The sequence below is a fragment of the Tricharina praecox genome (genome assembly GCF_024521635.1).
Source record: "Tricharina praecox strain CBS 144465 chromosome Unknown BZA05scaffold_11, whole genome shotgun sequence".
Lineage (NCBI taxonomy): Eukaryota > Fungi > Ascomycota > Pezizomycetes > Pezizales > Pyronemataceae > Tricharina > Tricharina praecox.
Genome location: NW_026250413.1, coordinates 338,151 through 365,152, shown reverse-complemented (window position 1 = coordinate 365,152; position 27,002 = coordinate 338,151). Strand labels below are relative to the sequence as shown.

The 27,002-nt window shown below is 55.2% G+C and overlaps 8 protein-coding genes across 8 annotated transcripts; 5 read left to right on the top strand and 3 right to left on the bottom strand.

Annotated features, from left to right (window-relative positions):
* The first annotated feature begins 625 nt into the window (after positions 1 to 625).
* Positions 626 to 2,926, top strand: BZA05DRAFT_436044 (uncharacterized protein). Its single transcript, XM_051486394.1, has one exon. The coding sequence runs from the start codon at positions 700 to 702 to the stop codon at positions 2,545 to 2,547; it is 1,848 nt and encodes a 615-aa protein (XP_051339651.1). The 5' UTR covers positions 626 to 699; the 3' UTR covers positions 2,548 to 2,926.
* A 4,451-nt stretch (positions 2,927 to 7,377) lies between these two features.
* BZA05DRAFT_37321 (uncharacterized protein) lies at positions 7,378 to 9,235 on the top strand. The gene is made up of 2 exons (XM_051481724.1): positions 7,378 to 7,902; positions 8,625 to 9,235. The coding sequence occupies exons 1-2, from the start codon at positions 7,538 to 7,540 to the stop codon at positions 9,007 to 9,009; spliced, it is 750 nt and encodes a 249-aa protein (XP_051339650.1). The 5' UTR covers positions 7,378 to 7,537; the 3' UTR covers positions 9,010 to 9,235.
* A 555-nt stretch (positions 9,236 to 9,790) lies between these two features.
* On the top strand, positions 9,791 to 11,503 carry BZA05DRAFT_37241 (uncharacterized protein). Its single transcript, XM_051481706.1, has 2 exons — positions 9,791 to 10,702; positions 10,806 to 11,503. The coding sequence occupies exons 1-2, from the start codon at positions 9,984 to 9,986 to the stop codon at positions 11,173 to 11,175; spliced, it is 1,089 nt and encodes a 362-aa protein (XP_051339649.1). The 5' UTR covers positions 9,791 to 9,983; the 3' UTR covers positions 11,176 to 11,503.
* Positions 11,504 to 11,540: 37 nt separating this feature from the next.
* BZA05DRAFT_397022 (uncharacterized protein) lies at positions 11,541 to 12,509 on the top strand. Its single transcript, XM_051483579.1, has one exon. The coding sequence runs from the start codon at positions 11,832 to 11,834 to the stop codon at positions 12,174 to 12,176; it is 345 nt and encodes a 114-aa protein (XP_051339648.1). The 5' UTR covers positions 11,541 to 11,831; the 3' UTR covers positions 12,177 to 12,509.
* A 45-nt stretch (positions 12,510 to 12,554) lies between these two features.
* BZA05DRAFT_397021 (uncharacterized protein) lies at positions 12,555 to 13,562 on the bottom strand. The gene has a single exon (XM_051483578.1). The coding sequence runs from the start codon at positions 13,470 to 13,472 to the stop codon at positions 12,750 to 12,752; it is 723 nt and encodes a 240-aa protein (XP_051339647.1). The 5' UTR covers positions 13,473 to 13,562; the 3' UTR covers positions 12,555 to 12,749.
* Positions 13,563 to 16,027: 2,465 nt separating this feature from the next.
* Positions 16,028 to 16,887, bottom strand: BZA05DRAFT_444707 (uncharacterized protein; the record flags this gene model as incomplete). Its single annotated transcript, XM_051486931.1, has 2 exons — positions 16,028 to 16,539; positions 16,605 to 16,887. The coding sequence occupies 2 exons, from the start codon at positions 16,885 to 16,887 to the stop codon at positions 16,028 to 16,030; spliced, it is 795 nt and encodes a 264-aa protein (XP_051339646.1).
* A 3,937-nt stretch (positions 16,888 to 20,824) lies between these two features.
* Positions 20,825 to 22,426, bottom strand: BZA05DRAFT_37152 (LicD family-domain-containing protein). Its single transcript, XM_051481680.1, has 6 exons — positions 22,089 to 22,426; positions 22,014 to 22,023; positions 21,847 to 21,879; positions 21,629 to 21,773; positions 21,136 to 21,566; positions 20,825 to 21,080 (listed from the first exon to the last, which is right to left on the bottom strand). The coding sequence occupies exons 1-6, from the start codon at positions 22,174 to 22,176 to the stop codon at positions 20,915 to 20,917; spliced, it is 873 nt and encodes a 290-aa protein (XP_051339645.1). The 5' UTR covers positions 22,177 to 22,426; the 3' UTR covers positions 20,825 to 20,914.
* A 2,409-nt stretch (positions 22,427 to 24,835) lies between these two features.
* BZA05DRAFT_418465 (acyl CoA binding protein-domain-containing protein) lies at positions 24,836 to 25,882 on the top strand (the record flags this gene model as incomplete). Its single annotated transcript, XM_051485526.1, has 3 exons — positions 24,836 to 24,851; positions 24,962 to 25,075; positions 25,131 to 25,882. 3 exons carry the CDS (start codon positions 24,836 to 24,838, stop codon positions 25,880 to 25,882), a joined length of 882 nt encoding a protein of 293 aa, XP_051339644.1.
* Positions 25,883 to 27,002: the final 1,120 nt, after the last annotated feature.

The window sequence follows — 27,002 nt, the reverse complement described above, 5'->3', positions numbered from 1 at the left end:
TCCTTAGACTAGACCGTGGACGCCGCTGGAGTTTACTAGGCTGGCCTATGCCCGCCGGTGGAAAATCGCCGCTAAAGGGGCGGTGATTGGAACCTTGAATCTGTCGGATTCACGCCGGCGCGACTGAGAGAACTGTTGGTTTGCTGAGGGGACATTTCGGTCGTCTTGCTGACTTTTATCACAGAGATATCCTGAGTACATGTAGGTGAATGTTGAGTAGAGATAGCAAAAGAATTATGAACTGCAGCATTCGATAAACCGGAAGGCCAGTTTTCCTTATTTAACAACGGGAACATTGTTCTATACTGCAATTAAACCAATCTTAAGAATCTCCATGAGGAAAGTTTTCTGTAAACGAATATAGTCAGCGAAGTAATTGAGGTAGCCACGATAATCACACGATATCACACGGAAAATGCCAAGCCTCGATGCACATAAATCACATGATGCATATCTAGAGCTTCTGGGAGCTATTCACCGTCATTCAGATTTCGCTAGATGATCTGAGAATTCTTTTGGCTTTGTTTATCCATTCAAAGTATCGTCGCTTCTGGTGTGTGGCAAAGCAGGTTTAGTTGATATGAAATTTAGTAATCGATGTGTGACAGACATTCCACATCCGATCCTCAAAAACATACTTTAAACAGATCAGCCTTTCCTTTCACTACAACAACAACAACGAGACCAACACAACCAAGCATGAAGACTCTCCGCGGAAAGCGCAAAGCTCCTTCAACTCCCGAGTCGAGCTCAATACCTCAGGCGAAACGTTCTCGAAAACCTCCCGCTACAGCCGCCACCAGCACGTCCGTTTCCGGAAGCTCTAGCTCTCGTAGACCTCGAAAGCGAGACTTGGCAGAACTCCCATACCACGTTCTGCTGGAGATATTCCTGTATGCTGCCCAACGGGGCTCGACTAGCAACAGTGGGTATCTCCTGAAGCTGGCAACAATGTGCAAGGGCTTCTACGAACCCGCAATCACCGCGCTGTACCGCATGCCGCTCACGGAACCACCAATACGCGCGCACCAACTGCAGCAAGCCCTGCAGAGGCGGCCAGAGTTGGGACGGAAGGTCAAATACTTGTATTTGGAAGTGGACCCACTGCTGCGATTGATGACACCTGGATACGGTCACTTCGATTTAGCAGAGCTCGTGAGTAAATGCACAGGCCTCCGGGAACTTTGGTTGGCACATTACTTGGACCGTCCTCCGTATCGATACAACGACATCAGACTTCCAACATTCAAGTACCCTGATGCACTATTCGATGTACTACAAGGCGCGCCGGGTACGCCGAAGGAAGACGCAATAGTGGAAGGTGGAGGGAATGCTCTGCAGAAGGTGGCGCCCATACGGTTATCGAGTTGGCGGTGGAATGGCCTTTTTCTAGCCGGTTGGACCGTACAATCCGTCACCCGAATTCACCTGCTGCCGTCTTTCCAGACCCTGAAGCGGTTGTCTGTCATCTACATGTGGGACCCTGGATTTGACTTTGTTTCGGCGTTGGGCGTGCTACCGGCGGTCGAGGAGATCGAGCTCGAATGCTGTGATTTTACACCACAGGCCTTGTCGCAGCTACCCATCCAGATGTCGAACTTTCGGTTGAAATCGCTGAGCTTCATCAACTGTCGAACCCTCGAATCCGATGCTCTCATGCCTCTCCTGCTCTCTCCGATATGTGCTGGCCTTGAGTCGCTCACGATCGTTCACTGTCGCATGTGCAACCTCGCATTTCTGCCTACCCTCTCCAACACTCCTCGATTGCGACAGCTCAGCTATGACTGCCGGTACTTTGCCTCTGGAAATGGCGACGATGCGAAGCCTGGTTACGACAGTCTTCTGCCGATCTCCACAGAGGCCGTGTGGCCCGACTCTCTATGCTCCTTGAAATTGCTGAACCTGCGTAAGTGGAATGCCGACGAAGTCGAAGCCTTCCTCGATGGCCTTCTAGCGGCGGCGCCGAATCTGCCCCGGATGCGAGAGTTTTCGCTGCACTGCATCCTCGACGACCTCGGATGGAGAGAACGTGCCAACGTGCGCGACAAATACGAGCCTCAGCTTATCCGCGCGTTCGTCCGGCCCTCGTCCCAACCACAGCCAATCTTCCGGCTCGCGTCTCCATCACCCCCGAAGGAGTCTTCCGACGTGGATTCCAAGCTGCGAAGAAGCAAACGCGTACGTGGTGCCGGTACCGCCCAGTCTCCGAAGACCACCCCGCAGAAAGATGCAGAAAAGGCGGGAGAAGATGCAGACCAGAAGCTCCATGGGTTCTGCGAACCGGATCGTGTCGACATTAAGATGGACAATGCCCGCCCGACGGAGACGCAATTCGACGAGGGCGACTTTCTCGAAGGCCGCGCGGTTGCGTGGCCGCGGCCTCGCACCGCTGGGGCGAGGAGTGGACGTGGTAGAGGTGGAGGTCGAGGAAGGGGACAACGGCACGGTTCGGGGCGCAGGGGGAATGCGGCCGGGTCGTCTGCTTCTAGAGCGGCGGCAAGGAATGAAGGAGTGAATGATTCATCGGATGAGGATTACGTTGAATGAGGACAAGGGGGGGATTCTCTATGGGAGCGGATATGGCTATTGGATGGATATATCTTAGCGGGGACTTTTTTTTTTCTTCATCTTTTCTTTTCTCGGTAATCGGTGCTATTGTCACCTAGACAAGTACTTGAATATGAGAAGTACTTTATGATGTAGATGTTTTATCTTCCTGTTTGCCTTTCCTTTCTCCACATATCGGTTGGAAATCTACGGACCGGTGGTGTTTTTCTCTTCATTTTTTCGGGAATATTTTTTATTGCTGCTGTGGATTGGCCGGACGTACAATACATGCGGAATTGTCGGTGGATGTACCTACCATACCCGTACCTAGAATGGACTTCTTGTATGTAGCATAACTTGAAATGGGCATCTCTCTGCCATCCGCAAAACGATTGGGCAGCAAGTTCGAGCGGGCGCCGGGCACGTACCGTAGGACCGTACCGCACCATAGCGTTCATTCCCAAGCTGGCTATATACCCAGGCCGGACGCTCGACCGGGGCGGCGAGGCGGATCCGTAGCGGCCAGAGTGGGGGGACTCGAGACGGATCGCCCGAGGCTGGACTCCATGGGAACCTTTTTGTCTTCTTTTCTTTCCTCATCGGGTCTGCCTGCTTAGTTATCATAGGTACCCAGACGATCCCGAGAGCTTCCAGATCATATCAGCCCTACGGTTACGATACGTGTTTCTGTATTTATGCTTATATATCTTCCCTCTCGATGAGTGGACACGTGTGGGTAGGGGAATTCGCGAGCAGCGGGATGCGGCGGGCAGCGGCGGGCAGCGGCGGCGGCGGCGACGGCGAGCGGGGCGGGGCGGGGGCGGAGTGGACCGCCTTTGGCCACTAGCGGCCGCCTATCCGGGGGCCCGCCCGGCCGGCTGCCCGCGGCCTCCCGAGTCCCGGGTCCGACCATCCGCCCGAATCAACGTCTGGCGTGTCCTGTTTAAATGCGCGAGTTTTTTTTCTTTTTTTTTCTTCGCGTGCAGCAGATGGGCCCCGGATTCGAATTTCGAAGCCGTCCGCGAGCGAGTGACACGATCCGTCCGAAAAGTCTTGCCGCGTGAAGGAAGTTGGGAAGTTGGAAGTTGGAACAGCCCTTCAAATTCTCATCTACAGAACGGAGCTGTGCTCTATCTACTCTACCGGTCGACGGTCGTGAAGTACCGTGTTTTACTACCGCTCCTTCGGAGGACTCTTCTCAACCATACATCTTCGTTCTTGGTTATGCCTCGCCCACGATGCTCTACCATACCAACCAGTAAAACCGACCGTTCACGCCCGGTTAACTGCTGGCATCTCAAAGAAACAACGCTTGTGTCGCAAATTTCCCGTGGCACCTGGGTGGTGGGGGGATTCTGGGCCCCACCCAACCGATTGTACGTAACTGGGGCGGCAGTGCGTCTCCGACTCTCTGTGGACTCGGGAGTCGGGAGTCGGTACTCTGCTGCTATAAATTACCGGTATATAGGCGCGCTTAAGCCTTAAGAAAGCTGCCCGTTGGGCCGTTGGGCCGTTGGCCGTTGGACCGGCCCGCAGACGTTTGCGGGATTCTTTTAACTTTCCTTTCGGGTATCATACATGACTACTTCCTACTACCGGTATACCGTGCCGAGTGAGTGACCTCGCCGTGCAACGCCCCCCCTCCCAGTTTTCAGGCACAGGCACAGGAACAGGCACGGGAGCGTAACTACCGTTACCGTTAGTTGACGGACATCTAGATGGATGAGATGCGGACATACGGCCGGTAGACTACCTACCGTACCTACCGGTATGATATGTGTCATGCGTGCCCTGCTGCCCTGCACGGCGTTGTTGCCAAAGGGAAATTCCTGCGAGCATGGCTTTTTGCGACTTTCGACTTTCTCCGCGGAGCAGCCGGAATGGGCATTGGGGGGCGTCGCTACGGAAGAACGTCCTCCTCCTCGTCCTCCGCCTCGCCTGGAGGCAGGTGCTGGCTGCATGAAGCTTGATCCTGTGAACGTGTGAACGTGTACGCACTGCGGCGTCGTTGGCCCGCCGCTCTCATGGTTGGTGGTGGTGGTGGTGGTGGTGGTTGGTGGCGGTTGTGGTCACGGTGGGTTGCAAACTGCTAACCAGATGTATCCATCTATAACCGCGGTTTCTCGAAGGCTTCCGTGCAGAAAAGAAGGGCGGGAGGCCAGTTTCGGCCCTGAGTACTCATGTGGTGGGGTGAGGATGGAGGGGGGATAACTACTGGTAGCGGCGGGGGGGCCGAAACTCCCCCCTACGGAAAATCGAGAAGAGCCAGCCAGCTACTCTGGAATCAGCTTGGTAACAAGTGCGCCCAACCGCGGGTCAGCGAGATGTCGGGATCTCAGATCTCTGGGCCCCCGGGCGGGACAGTTGCAAACGAAGAGGAAAGGCGAGCGGAAGCTTCCTTGAATCTCGATGAGATCGTTGAAGGGAAAGTCACTGGATGTCTTGGCTCGTCGTACATATCATACATCATACCGGTATGTACTCAGGATCGATCGCGGGCCCGCTCGTGGTCTCTAACTCGGGTACTGCCGAACCGTGTCGAGTCTTCTTTTAACAGCCGACATGTTTCCGTCGTTGCAGAGCGGCTGGAGCTGCTTCTTTCGCTGGACCTCGCTCTTTCTTTCTCTCTCTTCTCCCTCACCTCCTTGCTCCCGAGTTCACGATCGTCCCCCTCCTTCGCGCCACAGGAATCCGGGGGGACTCTGCAGGCAGGCAATAATGACGCCTTTACATAAAAGAAACCAGGTATTTTCCGCTCGTTCGTTCGCTCGTCCGCTGGTTCGTTGGTTCGTTGGGTTGGTTGGTCCGCAGACTTTTTTTCTTCTCTTCCCTCGCCTTCTCCTTTTATTTTCCTTCCTTGCTTGTGTGCTTATGTGCTTGTGGTTGTGGTGCACGTGCATGTTAGAGTAGAGTGCCGGTTCGTGGTGCGCCGTAGCGGTGGTTTGAGTTTTTTCCTTCTTCTTCTGCTTCTGCTTCTGCCGTGCTTCACGATAACTGGTGAGTTGTGTGCATCGTGGGTTTTGTCTGAATTTTCTCTCCCTCTCCATCTGAACCTGGGCTCCCGCAATGATGCAGGTGGAGAGTGACGGCTCTGGCCCCGAAAAGACTCATGCGTCGTTTGTGCGCGTGGGTGGATGTTGATGGTGGATGGTTGTGGTGGTGGTGTTGGTGGGGTGATGCTGATGATGATGCTGGTGATGATGCGTCCCGCGATGAAGGCAAATTCTGTACATATACATACTATATGTATCATATGTAGATGGGCCGTCTGACATCTGTGCGACAGCCATGGCGATCAGATCACCCTGCTGGTTGGACAATCGGCTTCGCAGGAGGAGGAGCCCGGAGGAGGAGGGCAAGCGGCGGCGGCGCTTTCTGCCGAAATTTCTCCGACTCCAAATTAGTGTCCGGTAGTTATCATGGCCCATGGAAGCATGTATGCATGTACCGTACCGGAATACCTGTGTAGGTAGTCCGAGCAGAGGAGCCTGGCGATTTCTTCCTGTTATTCTGCTTCTTCTTCTTGTACATACGGTATCAGCATAGGTATGAGGCGGGTAGGTATTCGGAACGAATAGGTAATGCCATGATGGTGACGAGTTCCGATGAGGCCAGACAGAACATACCGGTATCGTATGTAGAGACATAGAAAGTCCACCGCTCCCTCGCGATTCCCGCCTAAACCACAACCGTGGAGGGAAGTATCATTCGATCGTATCAGCTCTTCTGATCACACACGTGCACTCACCCCACCAACCGATTCCCCGTACATACCTTACCACTCAATCCGCTGGTCACTCGCACTGCTTCTTCCTTCCGTCCTTCTTTTTGAGAGCTGACGTCTCTCTCAGCTGAGCCGGCCAGCCCATTCGTCACCCACGATACCTATTTTCGATCGATAGCTACCTCTCTCACTCCGAGCACGTCATCTTATGTAGCGGATTTGGACACGCTTTCTCGGTTGTTACCTATCTATCGCACGGTTTGATTGGTGCGCTACCTATACATCCTCTGTGTACTAGGTATACGCAGGCTCGTCTCTTCGATTGGAACTTTGGGCTCTATCCGGGGTACGGTACTGGAGCATCTACCTACTCCACCTGCTCCATGTAGAGAATTCCCCTACTAACCAAGCAACTGGTAAAGGGCGTCGATTGAGAGCGCCTTGCATGCTCCAACAGTCCAACTGAAAGAGGAAGAACTACACAATCGTCCGGGGAAGTTTCCATTAGCTTCGAGCTTTCTTTCGGCGTGGGTGAGTTCTCCGCTTAGGCCTTTATCTCCTTCCCCCCCCCCTTTGCACCTCACCTACCTCACCGACCTACCAACCTACCTATCCCTACCGGTAAGTATCCATCCGCCTATCTCGCTTTTGATCTCCGCCTCAACGTTCCTTCTTCGCCAGCTTTTCCGCGTCCTGCTTGTACCTGCTCTCCTGGCCCCGCGCTTTCCGTTGTCGGCCCCCCGACTGACCGACCGGCCGGCCGCCTCCCGTCGGCGATTGCACTCCAGCTGAGACATTCGGCGGATCGAGAAGAAGCAGAAGAAGAAGTAGAAGAAGAAGGAGAAGAAGAAGGAAAGACGCCACGCATCATCATCATCCGGTGCACCCAGAGAAGCGGGCTCCGTGCCAGGCCAGGCAGTGTAGGTAGTTGCTGCATACCGTACATACCTTCGTTTTCACCTGCATCTTTCTTCGTCGTTGCAGCAGAGAGAGAGAGGTTCTTATCGAACCCAACCTCGATTGGGAGAAACTTATTGGGCTAAAGTAAGGCACCACCCAAACCACTATCTGCACCTCCAGCTTTTTTTTCTTCTTCTTTTCTCTTTTTTTACCCCTTCATTTCTCCATATCTCACCCCGCATTTCGCATTTGGCCTTGAAAACAGCCACCCCCGGGCCCCACGGCTTAGAAGTCAGGGAGGAGGGGCAGCAGCCGCTTGATCGGATCCCTGATGGCCATGGCCAGAGGTCGCGTGGTTGCGGTGTGATGCTGAGGTGGGCGGGTTGGTTTGTGGGTTGGTGTGTGAGGGGCTGGGTGATGCGGTGTTTGTTTGTACATACCGTGGTGCCAGGGCCTCCTCATCTTCGTCATCCATCCGTCCATCCATCCATCCAGCCCATCCATCCATCCATCGAGATCGCTCCGCTCGACTCGTTGCATTTGTTTGGGTCCCTTTCTTTTGTTTTGTTCAACATCCGTTATCGGTTTTTGTTTTTTTTCTTCCGTTTTTTGCTTTTCCCCTCGCTCCTCTGCCTCCCTTCATCCCGAATCATCTGGATCTCCCTTCCCGCTTATCGCCGTCGCCGCCGCCGCCGCTGTCGTCGTCCAATTGGAAGGATATCGAAGTCCAGGTACCTACTCGATTGGCCCCCGTCTTGCTCGTGCGAATCTTCTTGCCTTTCTGTTTCGTTCCGCTTTGCTTTGCGTTGTTTCATCGGGGTTGCACGTCCCGTTCCTGGCGGTGTGAGGAGGTCAGGAAGCAAGAAGCAGGCCAGCCAACCAGCCAGCCAGACATTTGTCACCCACCACCACCACCCGGGGAGAAGCGAGGCTTGACGCCTCTCCTCTTCATGCAACGTCCAAATCTACCCGTATCACGCCTTATCACCCAGTTTCCGAGCGGGGCATAGTTAGCCTCGCTTCCTTCTTATCTGAACGGCTTTTGCCTCATGTTGGTTTTTTGTTTTGTTTTTGTTTTGTTTTTTTATTTTTTCCTTTCGGTTTCGCTGCCTCTCCCCATCCCCCTCATCTTCCTCTCCCCACTCTCGTGTTTCTCCGAGCGCGGACCGCGAGCGTTGCAGTTTTGCCGGCGGATTCCCGGCTGTGGAGGGGAAGATGTGCCCTGAAGCGGCCATCGTATGTACTCTACTCGTGTACGTACTCTCTGCACTGCACGCACTCTGTTCCCCCCGTCTCGCGAGCTTCTTCCTCTCTCGCCAACGACCCCTCCTGGAGGAGGTGCATTCGGCGGTTCCGCCGCTGATCCCCCGGACTGTGGCCATGGCTCTTCCGCTAGACTCAGGTACATACTGCCATGTACGTACTATAGAAGTACTTATCTGCTAGTATGTAGTGCTCCGTCAGGCCAGGTGCTCGGCCAAAGCCACCGAGCAGTACCAGTCCAGTACCAGTACCGGTGCTGTCATGGAGAAACCCGTGGTGGTGGCTCCGGAGAAATCTGGATTTTGAGTTTGTCTGCGTACCTGCTACTGCTACTGCCACTGCCTTCTACATGTCATTGCCTGCTACATATCACTGCCTGCTACAAATCATTGCCTCCACATACACATCACTGCCCGCCATCTCATCACCTATGCCCCAATCCCCATCCCTCCCCCCGACCTTGCGCGCTTGGCCATGTCCTCCTGCCTCTGGCTGCTAGCCGGGATACCAGCGGCCCTGTTTGGCATCGCTTGCTCGCCGCTGTCCGCCGAACCCGCAGGAATAGTGTGTCATGACCCAGAGTCCCGGCTGGCGGTGGGGCTCGAGAGGCTGACGATGGCCCATGGCCCCACGGCGACGGCGGCGGTGGAGTTGGTTTCGTTAGGCCCCTCCGCGTGGAGTTGGTTTCGTTAGGCCCCTCCGCGTGGATTTGGCTACCGACCTATTGGCCACGAGCGAAGATCCGCTCGATAGCACGGCCTGCTGCTGTCGCTGTCGCTGTCTGCTGCTGTCTGCTACCGTCTGCTCTACTGAAACACATGCTCACCCATCCCCATCCCCATCCCTCCGCATCCCTGTCTCTCTACACACGCGCGCACGTTCTTTATCAGAACCCCCCCTCCCCCTTCTCTCTCCCCCATTGATTGATTGATTGCCGGTACATGCTGTGCTGCCCTGCTATCTCTCTATCAGCCCGCTCTATTATATCTGCGTAACTTCCCTCATCTGCTTCCTCTATTCCTCCTGTACTTTGCACCTGCCGACATACCCTCTGCCTGCATTGTCTGCGTCTTCTCTGCCTGCTTGCCTGTCTGCGTCTTCTCTGCCTGCTTGCCTGTCTGCCTGCTATCTGCCTGCCTATCTGTCTGCCTGCTCTGCTTCATCCTCGAGAAGAAAGAAAGAAAGATAAAAAAAAAGAGAGACTCTTTTGGTCCTACGTCACTCGCCGTTGTTGACCTTGTCGCTATCAATCACCACCACCACCACCCCTCAATATCACAATACCCTTCACCTCAACGTTACAACCGCGTCAACGCGGCAACCGTCGTATATACCCTGTTCACTACTTCTTCTGCTGCCCATCCTCCCGTTTCCTCCCCCCCACCTCACCCCTCCGCCAACTTCTCCCCCGGTTGTGGATATGGCTATCCAGCTCAGCTCGCATTGCGTCTTCGCTACGGTTCATGTTCATGTGGTTGCTGGATGCTAACTGGGAGTCGTCGGTGTCGCGCAGAAAATTCCGTACATACATACCCCACCGCCGTCCGAGATGTCGTCCACGGAGGACGACATGTTGTCCAGCTCGTACTCGCGGCCAAACCTCTCTCCCGTAAACTCGCAATCGCAGCGGAAGCTCCTGGTGGTCGTCAACTCGTCGGGCCGGCAAGCCTCGTCGGTGATCCGGGTGGCCTCCGCCGTCGGCTACCGCGTACGCGGCCAGCTACGCAGCATCAAGAAGAACGCCCAGCTCTCGGCGGAGCTCTCGTCGCTGAAGGACGTGGAGCTGGTGGAAGGATCCCTGGAGGACCCCGCGTTCGTGGGCACGCTGTTTGAGGGCGCGGACCTGGCCTTCATCAACACCACGCCGTACGGATGGACCGATGAGGTGCAGACGGGCAAGAGCCTTGCGGATGCGGCGAAGAAGGCCGGCGTTGCCTTCTTCGTCTACTCGGGATTGACGGACCACTCGAAGCACAAGGACCGCGCCCTGCCCGCCCTGCCCCTGTGGTCGACTAAGTTTGAGGTCGAGGAATATATTCGCGAGTTGGGCATCCCGGCCGCTTTCCCGTATGTGGGCTGCTACCACAATAACTTTTCGTCGCGTCCCTACCCGCTGTGGCAACTTACGCCGATTCCGGATGGGAGCTTTGAGTGGAGGACGCCGTTCCCGGCCGACGTTGGGATCCCCTTCATCGACACGGAACACGATCTTGGGGCCGCGATAATTCAGATTCTAAAGGATGGCCCGCGGAAGTGGAATGGAAAGCGGTTAGTTTTTCTTCTTATTTTTCTCATTTTCTCATTTTCTCATTTCTTGCCCCCTCTATTCTGTCCTTGAACGCGGAAGCTAATTGAGATGTGGGAAAACTAGGATTGCCCTTGCGTTCGAAGTCCTGACGCCGCCAGAAGCCTGCGAACACTTTTCGCGAGGCCTCCAACGACCGGTCCGCTACGTGAATGCCCCGTGTGAGATTAAGATTCCCATTCCGGATGGCTACCGGGACCAACTGGAGAGCATTGTGCACACCCTGTGCGAGAACAAAGGAGAATACTTTAGACCGGAGATGGAGTGCCCGAATACAGCGCGTCGTCTCTGGCCCGGCTGGCGGGGATTGGAGGAGTATGCCAGGGAAACGTGGCCGCTGGAGGAAAAGCAGAACGGGGCAACATGGGCTGAGGGGGTCAGTGGGCTCGTCACGCCCGCTGAGGAGCTCGAACAAGGCCTGGAGTTTGCTGCATGACTAGCCGACCAATGGGAAGGTTAAGCCGATAGCCTTCTTTCAATCACTGCAATCACTGCCAGGACACATACACACACTCACGACGGATGGACATTTCTTAACGACGGTACTATATCATGGGACTTCTTACTACGGGATTTTACTATTGCATTTGGGGGAGAAGGGGAGGGGGAGGGGGAGGGGGAGGTAGGATGAAAAGAGCGGGTGGGGGATGGAGGATACAGCGGATCATCAAACACCGAAAAAAGTTAATAACTTGAGTTTTTTTCCTTTCTTTTCCATTCCTTGAGATTGGATTGCGTCTTTTTGCGTACTCTTGCAAGCCCCCCCCTCTGAGTCTCTGACGGTCTGCCCGGGGGAGGCAATATTTTCTTTTCTAGTCTTTTTTGTCTGCGGGATGGAGTTTTGAGTGGGTTTGCTTTTTTTCTTCTTTTCTTCTTACTTTTTTTTACATTTTACTTCGTTTTGATGGTTTTTTTTTTACCTTTTGCCTTTTGGAAGGGAAGGGGGATTAACCACGGAAAAAGCTGAGAATGGTTTATTTACCTTTTCTTGTTCTGTGTGGGGATTCATTATTTTTTCTTTTCTTTTTGTCATGAAGATGGCAGGCGAAAGGATCTCTGCCGGGAATTGGCAGGTATGGGCTGAGTGGATGGATGGGTGCGGTGGGTACCGGACGCCTGTTCCTTATACGCAGTTGTTTGCTTTGTTACAAAGCGTCTTGTGTGTTTCTTCGCTGTACTGCGGCGTGTACGCGGCTGATGGGGGAAGACAGCTACCTACCTACCGAATTGAAATGGCGGTATTGGATGGTTACATGGTTGTGGTTACTTGTGGAAGTGGTTGAGGATGTGGAAGTGGTTGTTGAAGTGGTTGACACAGTGCAAAGCGCCCCCCTTCTCAACGACATGAAGGACGCGAAGTCCGGGAGGAGAGAAACGGTCCTTCTCCTTCTTCTCCTTAATTTCACGAGTTTACGATGCCGTTCTGGAGGCGGGTGATGTGATGCAGGGACTGGCCGAGTGTGTGTGTGTGGGGGACGGGGAAGAGGGCGGTGGTGGTGGTACCGTGGTCCGCGGTCCGTGGCTGGCTGGTAGTGCAATCCGCTGGGCTCTGGCGTCTTTCTGCCCCTTCGGGCTCACCGGCTGCTGGAATAATGGGGCACGGGGACAGGCCAGAGCAGAGCAGAGCATCAACAAGCTCGCGAGAGATGTGGTGTGCTGGAATTGTGGGTCTCGTCTCTCTCTCCCTCTCTCTCTCCCTCTCTCTCTCTCGCGGTGACATAGCGTCGGGTTTCGAGCCTGCTCTTGCATGTTCGGGATTTTTGCCGCCGCTAGGGGTGGTGGTGGTGGGGTGGAAGGGGTACACAGGAGGGAAGGGGTGGAAAGGAATAAGGTTTGCACGCTTCGATTGGCCACGGAGCCGGCGGAGGACGACGCGCGCAGGCCCCCCAGACCCCCCAGGCCCCAGGGACGTAACCACGACGCCCAAGTGACGTGGATTCCCGCCAAGACAGACAGACAGACAGCGTCCGCGTCCATTCCGGAGTCCGGTGGCAAAGGGAGAGGACATACCTACGGACGTATGCTGCACTGTACTGTACCGGGGACGAAGCTGCACCGGTAGTCATTCACCCCACTCCACTCTGGGCACCGCATACATACCTTTTGTGGGGATGCACGAGACGCGTCGGTATGGGGGCAGCGGGACGGGGGGCTCGGAAGTCTGGATGTGGATGTTCCGGCGACGACGATGATGAGAAATCGTAGCCCGCTCCCAGTCCAGTGTACACTGCCCGACGTTAATTGCGTTTGGGGTTTGGGGGCGGGCATTGGGGGGGCGCGTGGGACGCTGCTGCGGACGAAGTCGATCCGACGATACCTACATACCGGTATGTATGTGGTAACCATGTACGACGCATACTCTGGAGTACTCGACACGTCCACGTGCACTTGCGCTTGCGGTACTCGCTCCCGCTTTACCGGTTTGTCGGGGATTTCGAATCGGGATGTTGGATGGAGCGGAGGGGAGGGTGCTGGATGGCTGGCTGCTGGTGGTGGCGGTGGTGCACTGGTGCAGTGGAAACCTGAAGCTCGTCGTGTCATCCAGGCAGGCGAGTGGGCAGGCAAGCAAGCAGGTAGGCAGGAAGCAAGTTGAAGGAAGGGAGGGAGGTAAAAGAGCACATGATGTGTGTGTTTGTGTGTGTGTGTGTGTGTGTGTGCCGCGAGCGGGGGCCAACGGGGAGCAGGATGGGTGTGCACTTTTCCACAGCACTGGCCGGCACTCACTGCGATCATTCTTCTCCTCGTTGATGGCAACTATCGTGAGCTGCGCACGCCATGCACTGTACTATAATTAACCTTCGCTTTTGCCGCGATGCCCCCCCAGAGTTCCTCCAGTGTGAGACAGCATTGAATTGGAAACGTTAAAAAATCATTCAAACGGAAATGAACTGAACCCGTACATACCCAACACATCTAGCACACATCCCAGGCACGTGGTTCACATATCGAGGACAGGACGGGACGGAGGGGACGGGATGGAGGGGAATTCCCACTGTCCAGGTGCGACGTACGACAAACGTGCTTGGCCGGACTGCTCGATGGGGACAGTCGATCGTTGCTGCTGCTCCTGCTGCTGCCGGCGCTGCTGCGAGATCAATTGCGGGGTATTAAGGTGTGCGTGGGTGCGTGGGTGCGTGGGCATGCGGGTGAGCAGGTGGGTGTGGAGATATCGTGAGTCGTGAGTCGTGCATTCGAATTCCTATCCGCCATAGTTGTGTATTACTCCAATTACTCCACTCCCAACTGCCAACCATTGCTGAGCTGCACGATGCAGCATCCCGTGTGCAATGGGGCAGTGGGCCGTGGGGTGCTCGTATACAGACTCGTACAGAGACTCGAAGACTCGTAGGTAGTGAGAGACGCAAAAATGGGTGAGGAACAAAACGTGATCAGTTGAAAAAGAGGTCTGTGGTGATGATGATGAGAAGAAAAGCAAGACGAGCAGGAAGAACAGAAATAGTGACAGCAGAAACGATTCAACGTTTAACGGACCGCATTGGGTCTGCATTGGCCGTCGGGTCCCACCAGGTCCCACCTTCCTAACACATAGGTCCCACCAGGTCTTAGCAAGGTCTCAACAACAAAGGCCTCCTCTCTCGAGTCTCCTGGTTTCCGAGTCTCTGGTGCTCACCGATGAACCAAGCCCGCCTCTCTTGCTCCCCACAACTCAAGTCTCACTGCATCACTGCATCATTGAACCACTGCATTGTCATTGCCATTGCCATTCCAGGCACGGACGGAGGTTAATGCATACCCACATACTCGTACCCCTTCTGAGTAGTTTCCGCTCTGCTGCTGGTATGTACCTAGGTCAATCGGTCAATCGGTCAATCGGTCAATCGGTCAATCGGTCAATCGGTCAATCGGTCAATCGTTCGCTTTCGTTTCCCTCCCCCTCCCCCTACCTCTCGTGCATGGATTGAGTACTGTCGAGTAACTGCCGTAAAAGCGTGAAGGCGCGGGGCATATATACCTCAAAGACTCAATCGCGATCCCCCCGCGCCGCCGCTCACCGACAGCTCACCGACAGCTCAATCGAGGGTACCGAGAGAGCTACCGAGAAACCACCAGCGCGGAGATCAACGGGCCGCTGCTACCCTTGCTGCACACGGTGCAGTGGTGCTACCCTGGCGATATGTAGAGTGTGTATCAACTGAGGATGCGGAGTGTGGGGTACATACACACATAAATACATACATTAGGTACGTACATACACACCGTACATACACACCGTACATACACACCGTACATACACACCGTACATACACACCGTACATACACACCGTACATACACACCGTACATACACACCGTACATACACACCGTACATACACACCGTACATACACACCGTACATACACACCGTACATACACACCGTACACACCATATGTACCGTACGTACGTGCATCTCTAGGCCGATCCTCTGGTGAATAACCCTGCGGGTCGGGCGACGAGGGTGCGCGTGGTGTGCGTGGTGTGAATGTGGGCTGGTTGGCTGGTTGGCTGGTTGACTGGCTGGCCGTACGAGATACTTAGAGGTGTGTAGAGCCGTGTAGAGGTATAAAGGGGTGTAGCAGCGGACGGCGGGGATCCGGCGGGCAGTCGGCATGCGGGCAGCGCCGCCGCCGCCCGCCCGTCCGCCCGCTCGGTACATGAGGAGCACGAGGAGCACTCGCACAGTATAGCCATCCATGGTAGTGCTCTACACACTCCCGCAGCGGCTTCCATCCTCCTCCGCCGCCGTTTCGTTCACTTCCGTCCGAGATTTGCAGCCTTGCGAGTGATCACGCGTGATCATCCACCGTGTTCACACGAGCGGAACTGGACCTGGCGGTAGCACGATGGCACAGTAGCACGGTAAAACAATGGCACGATACAGTAATAGACGGACTCGTGTCCTAACATTTCATGCTTCATTTTCTTCCCACTACATGTGTAAATACTATAGTAGTCACCAGGACAGATACACATAACAGAACACTCTCCACCCTCATCCCAACTCTTCACTCCGCCCGAGGCTTACTGGGAAACTGGCCCGCTAGTGGTGCGGAAATCAGTATCGTTCCCGTCGGCTCGGGATCTCGGAGGTGATATTTGTGGTGGGATTGATCGAGTAGCTGGGTGTAGAATAGATAGTACCTGTCCGAGGCGAAAGGTCAGAGTGGCCGGATCGGAAGAGTGGCTCGTGTGCGACTTACATGAAATAACATAAAACCCAAACATGTCAAACCCTTCCCCTCCCCCGATCTTCCTCCTCCTCCTTTGAAATTAGTGGGTTACCTCCATCCTTTAGTACCCGTGAGCAGCCCGTATGTCGTTCCACTGAATGATATCGATCATCCAATTGTAGACGATGCCTACATGCGGGGGGCACTGGGCGATATCGTAGACGTTGGAGCAGTGCACGGTACCATCCGCGGCGATACTCATGAAGGCGTACCTCTCGCCGTCGGAGACGAATCCATGGGCAAATTTCTGACCGCGATTATCGCGAACAGCCACCAGGTTCGTGAGCAGCTGTATGAGGGCGTCACTGAGGTCGGCGTCGGCCTCGGCCTCGACGCCAATGATCAGATCCTCGTTGGCAGTGGTGATCATGTGGTCGAACGTGCAGTCGAACCGGATCACCGTGTTCTCCCGCTGGCCTTGCACCTCCGCAGAGAAACTCTTCCCCTCCACGTGCGTCACCCGGGTGTCCGAGGGCGTCACCGTGTAGGCGTCGACGCAGGCGGTAATCATGCCGGGCGTGCGGTACTCGCGCTCCGCGGACGCGAGCAGCTCGTTCAGGTGCGCCCAGGACTCTGCAGATGCATATCAGTGTCGGCTATCAGGGGGGAGTAGCGAAGGGAGTGTTGAATGTGCATACCCAGGCCGACCGGATCAAGGTGAACTTCCTCGGCGGGCTGGCGCCACCTCCAAGAAAATGGTCGGCGCTCGTCGGTCAGTTTGAGTCCGAAGATCTCGGCAACCTCTTCGGTCGACATGTTGCCGGGAATGGTCTGTATCCCCACCATCGAGTTACTCATCTCGAACATCGGGGGAGGAGTGAGACTCACGTTCTGCAGCTTGACGGGCTCGGGCTTGGGTTCAACGACAGCCTGCTGCTGCGCGGGAGAACTGGTAGGGACAACGTAATACGGAATACCCATTGTGAGAGAGCTTACGTGGGAGAAACGTGACGTGTGGAAACGGTGTTATGAACGAAATGTTGTGCAAGCGAAAGATTGGTGCGGATGGCTTGTGTCGAGTGACAGGTGGTGATGAAGATGGTACGAGAGATGGAGGGAAGGGAAAGGCGAGCGGCCAACCAAGGGCTTTATAACTGGTATGTACTCAGTTGAGCTTCCTGTCGAGTTGTTTCGACAGAGTTCTATGAGAGGTGTAGAGACACTGGAACTTAAACCTTGTGAAAATTTTCGTTGGGGTTTTCTCCAAACTCTGTGTTCATTACAATTTACGGTTACGCCTGAAAACTTAAGCCAAAGCCAAAGCCTAATTGACTCAGGGATCCTAAGCCCGCATGTGTCCAGTGCTCGGGGGGGTTCTACCATCAGAGTGTGCGGGCATTCACAGTTCATGACGGTAAGCAGATTGTAGACTGTGGGGAGCTTTATAACATCACGTTTACCGTGGGTCACATGCGTGATACCGTATCAAGATATGCATCTAGGACTCGACGAAACGAACCAGAAGAAACATCTAGATCCCATCGATACTTGCGCATACTGAAGCGTTTTTCCTGACACCGGTTGTCCGCGCTGTAATATACCCGCAGGTGATTAGATGTGTACATTTCCACCCTGGCCACTCCGCTTCCAGATTGCCAAGTTGCCATGATTCACGGTCCAGCAGCGGTGTGTATGCATACCATCCTCAAACTTAAGTGAAGACATACCCAAGCTTTCAAGTTTGCCTTTACAATTAGAATTTCGATGTAGACACTAAACGCACGATCTAATTTTTGTTTGTTTAACCATCTTAGCATTCGAATTTAGTAGATCATGGATGTAGTACACATCTGGTTCCTCCCAACTGTCTCTGAGACTCACGATTGGTCTCACGCAAACAAGAAAAGCGGTTATCCCGAGTGATAAGCTATGCAGAACGGTCGTACTCTACAGTCGTCACGGGTTCAGGTAGTGATCCTCCCGAGCGGCGGGGAAACGTTTTGATCCATTCATCTATCCATCCAAGAAATTGTGCGCTCCCGAATGCCGTCCAAACATCCGAAGCAAGTCGCGATAGCCGCGCAGGCGTGTGGGTACTTACGTGGTGCATACCTACCTCATACACAGGTAGGTATTGCGGCCGCGAATCTCGAGTGACGACCACCAGGATCTCGCTTCTCGCGGTCCGGTAGCCAACGTACGGTACGGTACTCGTTTCCAATTCACCGGCCGTGTCCATCGCCAATTTCCCCGCCCCGTGACGAAGGGGTAGTGCACCCTACTCTATCATACCTAGTAGTGGTTCGCGCGGATATCGGGATTCGGAAAGTGCGCGCGCATGCGTGGCGACCTGAGTGGGTGCTGCCTAGAGCAGAGCGGCTTCCCTGGCAGTGGCGGCGGTATACTGGTCGAATGTGTCACTGTGTCAAGTTTCAACTGTGTCGCTGTGTCAGTACCTACTCTGCCTGGGTACCCACCTCCTATGCATGTCGAACGTCGAACGTCGAACGTCGAAATATCCCTCCACAAACCCACCAACCAAGTTGTTAGCGCCCCGTATCCGCCATAGGTAGAGTACCGACACATTCGACCGTCACTCGACGAGCATACGGTAGAGTACGGTAGTTACACACGTCCTCGCGCGAAATAGAGAGAGAGAGATCTTCCTGTTTTATTTCGCATACAGCCTATCTAGACTATGGCGAACCAACGAGCTTCTTTTCCTGCCTGTCCTGACCCGAGACGGATGGGCAGGGGAAGTGGGGCGCCGCATCGGACTGGCCGGCACCGGGGCTTTCACCTCGACTGGCCGACACAAGCAAAAAGTAGAAAGTAGGTTGACAGTCAAGACCGGTATGGGCCTGCATGCCCGCTCCTCCTGCTGCCCCCTCGCCTCTCTCCCCGTCTTCCGCCTTTTCCGCCCCAAGAAGATATCACCGCATATCCTCATCTCCTATTTCCTCGCACCGGCCGCAGACACAGAACCCTGCTGGGAACTCTTGCTCTGCCCCTGATGCGATGCTTGCCTCCCCCTCCTCCTCCTCAAAGTCTGCTGGTGCTTTACTCCCCACATCCGTCGTTCCCAGAAACTCTAGGATTGCCTCGCTGCACCGCTCGTCGGCGAACAACTCCGCTATCGACCACCTCTCTTTCCTTCTCTCCGTCTCCTTCCCGACCTTTGCCCACAAGGCTTTCTGTTGACTTCTCCACCGTGAGCAGTTTTTGAATAGGTGCTCGCGCGAATGTGGAAAAGTGCACGGTGATTATTGTACCGAGCGAGTGCTATGCAGTGCTATCCCTCCACCACCCGTTCACCACCCACTGTCCGCCGATCTTCAACCGAACAACCGAACAGAGCGGTTAGAGATGGTCGTGTGTCCACAGTCCACAGCCCACTCTCCGAAGCCCGAAACGCAATTGCGAACTCCGCCTGCCCAGTGCCTGTCTGCCTGCCGATCCAAACCTGCCGATCCAGATTCCATACCCGCCGATCCATACCGTACCGGCACACACACATACACACACGGCAGCGGCGGCGGCTGCAGCGGGAGACCGGCAAAGCTCATGGTACCTACGGTATGTAGTAAACGTCCCCGTGCAGTGCAGTGCAGTGCAGAGATCATCGCACTTCCTCCTGCTATTACTGCTACAAATACTGCTGCTGCTACAAAATAATAATAGCGAGATCGCCGCCCCAGCGGCTCAGCCCCCAGATCGTCGCCCCTCCGCACCCATTCTGCACCCACTCGCTCGCACGACACATCTCCCTCCATGGCACCGATCGGCGTGTTCAATCTTGGGACGACGTCCCCATCTCCCCTCCTTCTGGGGGGTGGAGGCACTGGCGCCTACTCAAACACTCAAACACTCAACTGTCTTCCCACCTTCCACCGCCCACCGTCCACCCACCCGCCCGCGGCCTTCCACCCACCGCCTTGCACCCGCCACCCGTCACAGTCACTGTCACCGTTACATACAGTTACTACCTTCTCTCTCCTCTCTCCGCAGATTCCAGATTCCGGATTCCGAATTCCGGATTCCGAACCCTGCTCACTGATCATGCTCATGCTCAGCGTCTGGCTGCCAGCCGGTGTCTCAGAGTTGCACACTGCACGCACGTCGCATGTCGCACCTAGGTCCTGCACGCAAGCCACACCCGCTGTTACTCCATCTACTCCATGTAGCACACACACCAGTCTTCCGCCCTTGAGGCTTGCCCCCTTGCGCCGGCCTGAGATATCGATCATCGCGCATATCATATAGGGCACAAAGTTCAATACGAGACGTCATTTGTCCGCGGTTGTGCACTGTGCGGTTGTTGAATCGTTGATGGACAAGATATTTCCTCTTTTATGGTAGGTAGAGTAACAGCGAAGAATATAATAGTAATAGTAACGCCCCACAATATAGGTACAAGATAAGCAAAAGGTACTGAGGTAGCATACAGTAAAAAGACGAGAGATCTGAGAATCCCCAGGCAGACGAGACGAGCTGCGAGCAAGTCGGTCGGCCGTCGCGATAAAGTGCAAAGTGCAGTGCAAAGTGCAGAGTGCAGTGAAAAGTGAAAAAAGTAAAGTAAAGTATAGCAAAGATTATACAAAAGAACAAGAAGAAGGAGAAGAAGGAGAAGGAGAAGAACGATGTGAACCCCGTAACGTAAGTGAAAGACCGAAACAAAAGAAAAAGAAAAGAAAAAGAGATAGGACCCATCTAGAAGTATGCACCGCAAAGCTCTAAAAACACCGCGCGCAGTACCTGGTACAGTACCTGGTACAGTACCATTTTCCCCTTCCAGCCAAACCAACCAAACAATCGAATCAAAACCCATAAGCGCCAATCTCGCCAAGTCAAGTCGTGAGGAAGGGAAAAAAAAACAGGAGAATTATGCTAGAGGAGGGTTCGAAACTATTGATCGTCATCGTACAAATTATACACAGAGCTCAAAGAATGAAAAAAGGCACCGGCCGTTTGTCGCTTCCGAGGACATCATGTGTGTTGGTGTAAGGTACTACCAGAAGTGCACTAAACGAAAGACGTTATAGAAGAAGCCGCCGGTTTCGACGGTCGAGTAGCGGCCGGGTACTCGGGGCTTCTCGAGCGCCAGCTCGCCTTGGGCACCGCTCGGGACGTCGGTTGCCTTCTCCCAGGCCTTGGTTTGGACGTTCCAACGATGACTGTATTCTTCATGTTAGAAACAGAAAAACCCCGAGAGCTGGAACGGAGACGAACCCTTGGTACTCGGTCACCGTCAGTGCCTTGGTGTTGTACTCCTTGACGAGGATCGCATCGAAGTTGTACGGAATCTTGGCCGGCACTCCCTCAAAGGTGGTGTCACGGAGCGGCCAGATGTCGTCGTAGTGGTAACGGTGCCAGTTCTTGCAGTTCAGGATTCCAGGAGCGTTGGTGGGATCGGTCTCGGCGATACCGGTGATATCGATGAACAGGCCGTTCCTCACGTCGACCCAGCGGGCGTCGATGACGTTGTTGCCGTCGCCACGCACACGCTGCCAGATCCACGGGTTGACGTCCAGCAGATACTCGCGCTCGACCGTGCCGTCCGCCGACTTGTACTTGTGCGTGGTTTGGTTGTACTTCTGGCCCAGCATGGTCAGGGTGTTGTGGTGCACCTGGACGTCGAGGTCCCAGTCCCAAGGAAGCATCTGCAATCACAGCTGTCAGAACGTTGTTACTCGGCTTCAGGCCGCCACCCGCTAGTCCTCACCTTAGCGTTCCACCACCATCCCAATAGCGTTCCGTGGGCGATCCACGTCTCGATGTTCTCCTGCTGGGTCGTCTGCAACCACGCCCGGACCATGTGCGTCAACGTATCCAGCCTTGTATCGTAGTCGACGGTCTCCTTGTAGTAACTGCAGCAGAAACGTCGATATCAGTATCCGGGAGGACTACGCGTGCCGGCGACAGCGGGGGAGAGAAACATACCGAGCATCATAATGGCCCTCCAGATTGCCGCGACTGAGTTAATCACCAACGTTAGTGAACCGGAATATTCGACACGCAGCATCACGATGTTCCAGTTTTGGCTTGGGGGGATGAGGGTGGGGGGTGTGCCGAGAAGGAGAGAAAGAAGCATGGTATCTAGAGCTTACCCAGGTTCATCTGCGATAGCGGTTAGCACGCGACACAAACAACGCCACCACCTAGAAAGGGTGAGGAACACTCACGGAAGTACTTTGTGTCTTCGCTTCTGGGGAAGGCAGCGACAGCGCTGACCAGCGCGGTCAATCCGAGTATCAATTTTCCGAACAGCATTGTAGTGGTTGCAGTTTGATCGTTGCGATGCTGCTGCTGCTTGTGTTGATGTTGGGCTTGTGTGTTGTTTTTTTATTGTAGAGTTCGGGGTTGATGCTATTATGATGTCGGGGGGTTGACGAAGGTTAACAGCGGGAACTCGGGACAGCCTTCCTCCGGGGATGTGATGGCAAGCGATGATCCAATCGACGGAAAGTCGGAGCCGTGGTAGGTATGATGTCGTACTGCAGGGGCTTTTCTGCGTCGAGCAACGGGTTCCGGTATCGGTCGTAGAAGCGAAGTAGCGTGGGAAAGAGCGTGAGTAGTTGGAGAGGTGGAAGTGTTGATGGTATATGAAGGAGGGAGGGAGGGGACGAGTCGTTTGTTTGTTGTGGACGATTAGTGACAAGTGTGAGCGGATTCGGACCGACTTTCTCAGCGTTCTTGTCAGGAGAAGATCTTGGTATCTTATGTAAACTGGGGAGGGGGGATAACTACGGGGATGGAAGGGTAGGTAGAGCACGGAGAGGGTCCAAGTTGACTTGTCTCGGGACAACCAGAGACCTGCGCCGATCCAGTCGCGGCACTATCACCAACAACGGAAACGCCGGTCGAACGCGAAACTATTTTTCCGCTCGGCGTGCATGGACTGGGAACGCACTGGCACGAGCGAACGAACCCTCCCAGCCTGGGCGCGGCAGCGGGTCGACCACTCTCGAGTCTCCAGGGCAGAAAGCGAGAGGGCCATAAACCCGGTACCGGTGTTGCGGCCTGGCAGCGCATGGCACGGTATGGCATGGCATGGTATGTATGAGGTATGTCCGTAGAGTATGATGACGACGCAAACACCGTGGACCGATCTCGGGAAGGGATGCTGATGGCTTTTCCCTGCAGTTGTGTTATATTGCACAGGCACCAAGAAATCGACGGGCACACGACAGCCAGTCGAGCTAACTACGGCACTCTACTCTACCCTAGAAGGCACCTACTCTACTCTGCGGTGGAGTGGCACTTGCTGCGAGGAAGGCGCCTTCCCGTTTGCGCCAACGACCGTTGTGCTTCGGCTGGACGGCTGACGAGTTACAGCTGCGCATCATAGGGGGCGGCGTCTGCTGGTGAAGGGCGGCTTGCGACAAAGATGAGGCCAAGATCGCTGGGTATCTATGTGTCGGTACAGAACGGGAAGGACAGACGATACGGACGAAGAGCCTTCACGATGGGAGTCTTGGACTCTTGGAGGACATTGGCAATTCGCATTGGCAATTGGCATGGCAGTGGCAGTGACATTGGCAGTGGCTTGGAAGCACAAGTATAGTACTGCTAGCACCAGTAATACTCTACGCGTTTCTCGGCGTGCCGTATCCACTTGTCTCGGCCCATAGATATGTGTCGTCGTTGTCGTCGTCGAGACTCGACGATTCGGCCGGCAGCCGGCCAGTCCGAGCAGGGGGCGACGCGACCTCTATATACTTCTTCTCCGACCCCACATCACGGGGGGAGCAGATCCGGAGTTTCGAATCCGGGCATTCGTTACGCCCCCCCGCCCACGTCAAGTGCTGATCAGGAAGGCCCTCACGCGACACGTTTCGGACGGAAGCTCGTGGAAGCTGAAACGCCCGTCCGCGGGTGGGTGGGTGACGTGCCGCACGGTACGGTACGGCGGCACTTAGCGATGATCCATTGCGTGGCTTTTTTTTTCCTCCTTCCTTCTTTCATTCTTTCTTTTTTTCCGGCAACTCTACCGACAGGCGACAGGCCTTTCGTTAATCGTGAGTTACATGCCTCCGCAGAATAAATAACTATGGCTGCGGAATTCGGATCAAGTCGAGTTGTGGGGGATGGGTGGGGGGTGCGACACGACCGGATAATAACGCTGGCGAGTGGCCACTTTATCGTTCGTGGGGCTGGGGTTCTCCTTGCGGTCTGGCTTCGTTCCCCCACAGCACCACCGTACCTACCGTACCCAAGGAACCGAGAGACCGAATGCCGCCGCTGGGCCAGCTGAACAACGTCGCACACAGATCTGGGACTTTATCTCCCGCCGGCAGTGGCTCCGGCCATCTCGAGCCTCATCTCAAGCACCGTCTCCATCCATGATACAGTCAATAGAGTGGTATGTGCAGATTATATTGGGGCCGTGTCTAGACGACCGGGCGAACGCGCAGACAGTCACTCGCAGCGCCCGAGCTTGACGAGCCCGAGCCCGAGCTCAACTGTCCGAGCCCGTGTCGAGAAGAAGAAGAAGCTCACCGGCGCTATCTACATGCTTTCGAGACAGCTTCGTCCCCATGACCAACCGGTCGCGTGCATCTCATCTCGGCGATAACATACTTCAAGTACACACCTACCTAGGCACTCACCTATCTACTTCTTATCCACATAGGCATCAAAAGCAAATCCGTCGGCGTCCACCGTCGAGTGACCTGACTGGATGGCAGCTGGCGTTGGCACGTGATTGCATCTGCTGTACCCGCGCTCCTCGGCTGTTTGGTCTCGCTGATCCCAGCCGGTACAGCACAGCACAGCACAGCACAGCAGCGCATAAGCCACCAACTACCTACCTCAGCTCCGCCGTCAGCATAGAGTACCCATCTCCACCGCCAGCTTCGAGAAAAAAAGTTCAACTCAACTTCCTCCCAACTCCCCTCCATCACTGCCCTCCCCTACATGTAATATACCGATGTCTGATTCCGTCGGTGAGCTTCCTCCCGTCACTCCCTCGGCTTCCACAGCTCCCATTGCTTACCCCTGTTCGTGATCCGCGACTTCAAGACATGGCTGGCTGACCCGGGAGCTCACATCGCAGATAGAGTCTTCGCGCATGCACTGCAAACCGTCCGCAAGATCCCCCGCAAGGGCTCAGCGCGGCCGCCGCCCGAGGCGCGTCTCCAACTCTATGGCCTCTACAAGCAGAGCATGGGTGCGTAGTCTCTCCCTCTGCCGGCACCCTCCGCACAACAGCTGACTCCCTTCAGAGGGCGACGTAGAAGGCGTGATGTCGCGCCCGTCGACGCCCAACCCGACCTCCACCAGCACCTCCACCGTCCCGGTAGACCCCGACGCGCACCGCACCGAAGTCGACAAGTGGGAAGCGTGGCACGCGCAAGCGGGGCTATCGCGCACGGAGGCCAAGCGGCGCTACGTCACCACGCTGATCGAGACGATGCACCGGTACGCGTCGGCGACGCCGGAGGCGCGCGAACTGGTCTCCGAGCTCGAGTTCGTGTGGGATCAGATCCGCAGCAACGTGCCGAGCACTCACTCGCAGTCGTATGGGCACGGCGGCGGCGGCGGCGGCGCACAACTCGAGGATGAGGAGCTGGAGATGGAGCTGGGCCTCGGCTTGGTTAGCCCTAAGCCCTACGGCGAGGAGGTGTTTCCGAGTACCGGGGAGGAGGGCGAGCAGGTCCCGCGGGAGAGGGCGTGGAGAGGCCGCGTGGAAAATGCACTGGCGAAGATGGCGACGGAGGTGGCCGCGCTGAGGGAGCAGCTCGAGAGTCGGCGCGTGGAGAAGAGTAGGGCGAGGGCGAAGAAGGCGTGGGTGTGGTTCGCGTGGGCAGTTTGGGCTTCAGCAAGACACCTCGCCATCGAAGCTATATTTTGGGGTCTGGTGCTACTGTGGATGAGGAAGCGCGGGGATAGGCGTGCCGAGGAGGCGCTTAGAGTCGTGGGCAGGTTCGTAAAGGAGGGATTGAGGGAGATGGGATTGTTGAGGAAGAAGCGGTAGCACGCCGTAAGTACGGACTATGGACTATTTTTGATGCAGTAGAGTAGAGTAGAACACACACCCCCCTCCCCCCACCTTCCCCCGAGCTGCGTAGATGTCTCACTCACTCATGATATGGGGGGCCGGGGGAGGGGGGGATGGGGGAGGGAGTTTTTGGACCGGACCGGACACAGGTGTAAATGCAATCTAGAAGTTTCTGGAATCCATCTGGCTCTCTAGATCCCCACCGAACCGAACCACTGGGACGAAACGGCAGTTCTCTCTCCCGTACATACGGTTCATCAAGCGGCATACGGTAGTCCACATAGATACATATCACGTCGTGCTTGGCCGCGTATGTCCGTGTGTGGGGCCGATGCGCCTGCGCAGGTCCCGGTCCCGGTCTACCGGTATCGGAGCAAGAGAAGCGAGAGTTGTAACGGCCGCGCGGCCAACCTGTCAGACTGTCAAAAAAGTGGTACACGTCAGACTTCAGATTTTCATCGCGCCGGGATTCGTACGAGTACATACGGGGAGGGGGGACCGGACGACTACATGGATCATCACTCGACCCGATTTAGCATCTGTCGTACGCGGAATTCGGAATCCGGCTCCGGAAACGTGGAACGTAGAACCGCTGTGTGTAGGACGACTAGGTACCGGTAGTATACTGCCGTGATCTGGGGTATACTATATCTACAGGTGACAGGTCGCTTGCAATCAATTCATAATGACTGGAAAAATATTGAAACCGGCGCTGAAACGGCGAAACCTGAAACCGCGCGAGGATTGGACGAAGATCGGACGGCGGAACACTCTGCGCCGACTCACGAGTCACAATGCAGGCAGCAGTCATTCACTCTGTGCGCTGCTTCCGTGGTGCGAGAGTACGGGAGCACCAGGGCTCGGAATCTGGGGGAAGCACTGGTCTGGATATAGGTGGATTCTTGGATTCACTAATCGGTCGGATATATACCTAGAAGAGCCGGTGGGGCTACACACCAACCATTCCGTCGACCTGTGCGATTATCTGCCTTTCAGCCGGGAAGGATACCTTTGTAGCTCTCCTCGCACAGCAGCGGCGGCGGAGGTTGCGTTTCAACTTGCGGTCTTGTATGTATACCGAGGTTTTTGGTCGATT